This window comes from Acipenser ruthenus, chromosome 1, assembly GCF_902713425.1.
Source record: "Acipenser ruthenus chromosome 1, fAciRut3.2 maternal haplotype, whole genome shotgun sequence".
Lineage (NCBI taxonomy): Eukaryota > Metazoa > Chordata > Actinopteri > Acipenseriformes > Acipenseridae > Acipenser > Acipenser ruthenus.
This window is the reverse complement of record NC_081189.1, coordinates 3,665,233-3,672,094: the sequence shown is the minus strand read 5'-3', so window position 1 is coordinate 3,672,094 and position 6,862 is coordinate 3,665,233. Positions and strand designations below refer to the sequence as shown.

The window sequence follows — 6,862 nt, the reverse complement described above, 5'->3', positions numbered from 1 at the left end:
TATTTGAAAAAGTCCAAGATCATTTTATTTCAAACCACCAATAACGAGCACACCGTGGAATCAGTAAAACCTCCCTCAGAAGGTAACAACCTTGGGTGCTTTGGGCTTCGCTTTCTTTACCAGCACAGGAATGTCTTCGTGATCACCACTCATTCTGTTAGACCATCGTCCAACTGTTACAGCATTCCCTAGGGGATCAAAAGCATTCATTACCTAGTGTACACTCAGCCTTTACTACCGGGTACTGCTAAAAGCTACTCAAAACATGCCAGGGGCTTACTAGTTTAATAATCCCTTGTTTCTATGAAACAGGATTACTTATGAATACAAGTAATGAAACAGAACCTTACAGCATTAATATTTTAGTAGCTTTGGACAACATGTTCAATGTTTTGTTTTTTTTCTACTGTCCCCTGGCCTTTTAAGATGTTTGTAATCATTCGGAGTGGTTCTTATTGCAATGACTTACTCTCTGAGTGTTCCGGAGCTTTGACCTGAGGTCAGGAGCTGCACTTCTGTTCCACTTGGCTGCCAGGATGTCTTTATACAAGAGTCAGCATCATCTAATGCACAGCTCTGTATTGCCAGCAACACAAACAGAGACTTGATCCTAAATACTGCTCACTAGTTAACACTGGCCCTTCTGCTGATCTAGCCTGGGTTACATGCCTGCGGCAGGGAACTAGGACAGGAGAACAGCTCCTGCCAAAGCACATTAACCAAGGAAATCTCCACAAGGAAAAACGCACAGTATTTAAGTATTGCAGTAAGACTACTACTACTTACTCTTTAATAACAACTACAAATAAATTCTACCTGAATTCTGGTGCTCTGGACAATCCTTCTGAAAATGTTCCACAGACCCGCACACTCTACAGCAGCCTCCTGGCAGATGCAACAAAAAAACAAGTTAAAAGAAATCCGAGATAACTGTGCATCCTCCAAAGCTTTTTCTTCCTGGGCTTGGTACCTTGAATACGGAGACGCGACAAGCTGGCAGCTGCCATCGTGACAGGACAATTACATAAACACACACAACCCCCCTCAATTTAGAAGATAAAACAGCAAGCTGTACTGTGTAGCACCTGGAGAAAGGGATACTGAAACACGACTTGCTAAAGCTGGTTCATATGGAGCTTGGTAGACAGCAACATTCAAAATAAATGTGCCAAGCTTCCTCTACTACTCCCAGGTAATCCACTACACATGTGCACTGCATTGACATCTTTGCTATGAAAACATGGTACACTGTTTTGCAGATACATTTAAAAACGTGCAGTGTATCCTGAGGTTTTCTTCCCATTTCCTAGCTAAATAACTTTTTCTTCTCACTGCGTGTCTTGTTTATACTGTTTGTCATACCTGCTGCATACATTCCTTTGGGGTTATCGGGACATGATCTTGAGAGGTGTCCAGTTTGCCCACAGATGAAACATTTAGCGAAGGGAAACTCCCCTATAACAAAAGCACAAAAAAACAGTATTTTAATGTTTACTGCATTGTGTCAAATTCTAATATATGTATTTTTTTTTTAATACTAATCACTCTTTAGCTGTACAATGCATTCATCTTAACACACATTACTTATTGCAAATCTGATACTGGATGTTTTATTTTAAATTGTTGTAAAAACGATTTAAAAAGCAGCTTTCTCCTCATTGTATATATGCAACACATCAACTACATAGAATATCACAATGTACACATATCTGCAGTGAAGTCCATCTTACCAACAGCCGGGTCCACTTTTGCTCTGCATCTGTTGATCTCGTGCTCCGTAGAACCACACCGGTAACAAATCCCCCTGCCCATCTCCTCATCTCTGTCAGCCTCGGGACAGTCAGCCAGTCCATGGCCAGGCTTTCTGCAGTTGAAGCACACCTGGAACAGAGGAGGAGGAGGGCAGCACAGAATACACTATAGATTAACCCTTTGCGGTCCATTGTCGGACTGGGTCCGACATTGCAATTATTCCTCACAGGTCCTTTGTCGGACTGGGTCCGACATCATTATAGCAACGCAATAAACGGGTGTTTAGTCGTTTTTTCTCCGGAAAAAGCCGAGAAAACCATTCAATTGCCGAGTGGGAACGACAGGAGCCGAGACAAGTCGAAAAAAAAAAAAAAAAGGCATATTTCATGAATAGTCATACATGGTATCAGGTATCAGATAATGGGCGTTCATAGTAAACAAGCTGGCTAAGTGCGTCAGCGCACTGAGACTATCATGGACATTTGCAGAGCTTTTTTCAGATGTTATAGTAATAAAATAATGACTTGGATCGCATTATTGAGGAGTTTGGTGATAAAACGAGTAATCTGGAGATGATCGATCGGTATGTACGACTATTATTATTATTATTATTTATTTCTTACATAGCTGAACGCTATAGCAAACAAAAGGGTGGGGCGGGGCTGGAGATGCCTAGTGTGTGCTTTGTTGATATGCAGGGCCATTTAAACCCATTTGACTGTGAAAAAAAATACTTTTAAACAGCGCGTATAAAATTAACTGCGCGTGTGAAAATTAATTAGACCTGGCGTGCCTGACGCGCGATTAATAAATGGACCGCAAAGGGTTAAGCATCTTGAATAATGTTTTCTATTAATAGAAATAAGACTCCCATTGCACAGAAGTTGAATCCATTCCTGGTTTTACTATGAGTTTGTTACCTATTGTGGCTAATCAAGCTCATAGTAAATCCAGGAGTGGGTGAAACTGCTATGAAATAGGTGTCTTATTTCCATCCCTGCATTTCTTTATTTTTTTTATATCTCTTACCTATTTATGATGTATCACTGAGTGGATTTCAATTACTGGAGTTGAGTTTATTTAATGATAAATTGTATATACTCTGTGTTAAGGTACTTTGCCCTGAATTCAGGACCAGCTCTCCAGTTCTAGTTGCCAGATTTTCTATCACCATAAACATATGTAATGCAGGCTAGATCAGCAAAGCTGTAAAAGCCTGTGCCATCTCGTGAACGGGTATTGCGTACAGATACTTCTAATTGATATCACTACAAAAGAGAGAAAGAGACTCAGGTTAAAGCACCTTAATAGAGTGTATAAAAAGACCTATTTCGTTAAACCACTCAAAATGACTGGAAACATTACAAAAAAACTAAGATGACAGTAATGTTGTACAGGTTGGACAAATAATAAGTTAAGAGATTGGCCAGGGGTGAACAATAGTAATCCCTCAACTAGAAACCATCATTTATCACTGCAGCCGTGCAAAACATTGAAGTGGTATCATCACACTGTCTGATTTATGTGCCAATTTTTGTGACCAATTCTTATGTTTTTTTGTTGCTTGCTCATCTACTAGTCAGGATTCAGACAACAAGTTAAAGTTACAACAATTAAAAAAGATACTAAATATACTATAGATCTGAATAGAATTTTGTTCTAAAAGAGCTTCACAGGACCAAATGAATTTGTTATTGCAAAAGCTATGTCTCCTTCTCTCAAGTCCATTTCAATCCCAATGGACAAGAGAAGAGTGTTCATAGTTTGTACCCTTGCATTTCACCACGGGGCACTAGACTGCAGTGTTTTACACAGAAACAACACTGCTACATTCAGACTGTCATATTTAAAAATGCATGTTATTGTATTTCTAGTTAGTCGTGTTTGTTTGCCTTAGCAAAGTTTGTAAACTTAAAATGAATAAACACAAGTTTATATTGTTTCCTCTGCTTCTTTGTTGGACTGAATTTCACAGGAATAAAGTTTTGAAACTTCAGGAGAAAGGACTACCCCCACACATTATGTAATCTAATTCGAGGCAATCAGAGAAAATAAATAAGCAAGTAACGCCCAACTCTGTTTGATTAATTTGCACCCCTCCACCCTTATAACTACCTCCTTGGTTTAATCTATGGGGGGGGGGGGGGTCGGGGGTCTCTACTGCCTCATCCAGTTGGCCAGGTTGTAGGCACTCAAACCAAGTCCACCAAGAGCAATTAACAATTTTAAGTGGTTGAAATATAATGTGTGAAATAGACAGCTAAATTACTTTGAATAGCAAGTCTAGTTGAAGTCAACCCACGGCACCACCACTCTCCTCTTACCATGTTGCTCTTTTTGTTTGTCTGCCTCTTCAGCCTTCTGTCCTCTCGTCTGTGGTCCTTCTTCAGTGCCACGGCCAAGTCCTCGTCAAACCCTGTGCTGTCTGCGCCTGGCCTGGGGCATCCCCTCGGGAGGGACTGTCCGGTCTGTTTCAGGTAATCCATGAACCCGTTCACATCTTCGTTGTCATAGTCTTTCTTCTTGCGGTTTGCCTTCCCTGTGGCAGTGAAGCGCTCGCTCCTCTGCACAGAGAGGCTCTTGGATGCTTGTGCCCTTCTGTCCCGCTGCGGGCTGTGCCTGGAAGAGCCCTGCTTGTTCTCTCCACTCCCAGAGTTCTTCTGCAGCTGACCCCATGGCGTTGCTTCAGAAGCCTTGTATTTGTGGATGTTATTAGCCCTGGCCCAGCGTGTCATTATTACTGCAAAATGAAACACCTGTCTAAAGTAGAAAGAGGTTAGGCTAGAATAAAAAAACACACATGTTGGTTTGCTGTAACCCATCATGTTCATTTCCCACCCAAATGTTTTTTCATGCACCCCATAGTGCATATATTTATTAAATATAAAATGTAAAGTATTTCTTTTTCTTCAGCCCTAATGTTAAAATACTGACAGCAGTCTTTTGGGGACTCCTTACTGGCAGTAGAATGTGTACTGGTATTAGGAAACCCAAGCAGATGTTCTGCTGGCAGAATTTTTATTTTGCACACATTGTTTTTCCCTATGATCAATACATGTGATAAACTGATCCATAAATGGAAACCCAGAGATTGTCAAGCAAGTGTCACAAGTTCACACTTGGCATGGAAGTATGACACATTCATGAAAGTGTAATTCAGGCTGATTTCGACAACAGATATAGTCGCGACACAGTCGGTTGTAAAACTGAGGGACAGATGAGTGCCGGTAAATTACAACAAGCAAAACTACCGTATTTATGTACATGACGTCATATATGTAGATCGCCATACAAGTGGGACACTTCCTAGTCTTACTACACACCAGTAAATAAAACAACACGTCACACTTTAAGACTACTACAGACAATCATCTATATATTAAAAAACCATCTAATTCATTCAAGGTTAGCTAAGAATTTTAAAAATAATACTTTTTTTCAATTTGTTTTAAGTTAATAATATAAATAACAAACACACAGGTGGCAAGGACACTTACTGCACAGGGAATCCAAATATAATGTTTTCCAAGAGGGTCGTCTTGTTGTTTCACGGTCAGCGTTGTAGCCTTGTCATTATTATCATTCAGAAGATTCTCAACGCTTTAATGTACTCTGACAAAACTACTGCAACTTGTAACTTTCATTTCTGTTTACATCGCTTTAAACGACAGCAGCTTACTTCACGTGCTCTTCACTTCCTGGTGTTACATAGCAAAATATCCGGTCTGCTACTGCGAAGGCTGAACACCAGTTTCCCAGTTTGCCATGTAGTGTGTTAAAGATTGTACTGAGGATTGTACGATTTTTATACTAATTTAAAATACTTTATACATGTTCATATTTACAACGTATTACGTTACTCCATGTTAGGCAAATGTCGCTATGTGAAGTCGGAGCTATTTTAATAACTTGCCCAGCCGTCAAATATACCTTAAAGTTACATAATAATAATAATAATAATAATAATAATAGTAAGTTCTGCATATGCAAACTCCAGTTGTTTTACTTGATGTGAGTGTTAATTTTTTTGGGTGGGAGTTTTGGAAAAATGAAATCTAACCCCTTTTGAAAACGATAGGTTGCTGTAGAAAGGCATCGTAAAATACCAAACTTTCAAATTATCAAATAATATTGTTTTATCCGTTCAGCAGGACATCTGTGTAATTTAGTTGTGTTCCCTTCCAAGCACTCGCCCAGGTGAAGTAAAATCTTCAGGTTAGGCTGCGTAACTACTCTTAAGTGTATACCAGTCAACATAATAGTTTAAGAGGTAAATTAGAAGTGTGGAATTCATTTGGAATCATAATGAACATGTGACTGGATTCGTTGCTTGTAAAACCTGTCATTATGTTTTTGTGAACCACAGCCACAAAATTGGTACATCATCTCTGCAAAAGCACAGGTGTAGCTCCCTTTCAACTGGTGACATAGACAGGTATTGTATACTAAAGTAAGGAGAGATAGTTAATATTGTAACAAACCTCTTCCCGGAGGCGGGGTGCCCCACAAGCGGAGGTGGGACGTGAACCCGGGACCCCAGCCTCAATCAATCTCTGTCAAAGTCACCTACCAACCCTGACCCCCACCCCCGTGCATGCTACACTCTCCCCTGCCAGCCTCAATCAATCTCTGTCACAGTCACCTACCAACCCTGACCCCCACCCCTGTGCACGCTACACTCTCCCCTGCCAGCCTCAATCAATCTCTGTCACAGTCACCTACCAACCCTGACCCCCACCCCCGTGCACGCTACACTCTCCCCTGCCAGCCTCAATCAATCTCTGTCACAGTCACCTACCAACCCTGACCCCCACCCCTGTGCACGCTACATTCTCCCCTGCCAGCCTCAATCAATATCTGTCACAGTCACCTACCAACCCTGACCCCCACCCCCGTGCACGCTACACTCTCCCCTGCCAGCCTCAATCAATCTCTGTCACAGTCACCTACCAACCCTGACCCCCACCCCCGTGCACTATACACTCTCCCCTGCCAGCCTCAAATAATATCTGTCACAGTCACCTGCCAAACCTGACCCCCACCCCCGTGCACGCTACACTCTCCCCTGCCAGCCTCAATTAATCTCTGTCAAAGTCACCTACCAACCCTG

General features: G+C 41.3%; 1 protein-coding gene across 1 annotated transcript; it reads right to left on the bottom strand.

The window, feature by feature from the left end:
* LOC117403722 (zinc finger CCHC domain-containing protein 9) lies at positions 1–5,523 on the bottom strand. The gene is made up of 6 exons (XM_034006068.3): positions 5,250–5,523; positions 4,077–4,512; positions 1,731–1,881; positions 1,363–1,455; positions 817–885; positions 1–188 (listed from the first exon to the last, which is right to left on the bottom strand). Exons 2-6 carry the CDS (start codon positions 4,485–4,487, stop codon positions 76–78), a joined length of 837 nt encoding a protein of 278 aa, XP_033861959.1. The 5' UTR covers positions 4,488–4,512; positions 5,250–5,523; the 3' UTR covers positions 1–75.
* Between the last annotated feature and the right edge of the window lie 1,339 nt (positions 5,524–6,862).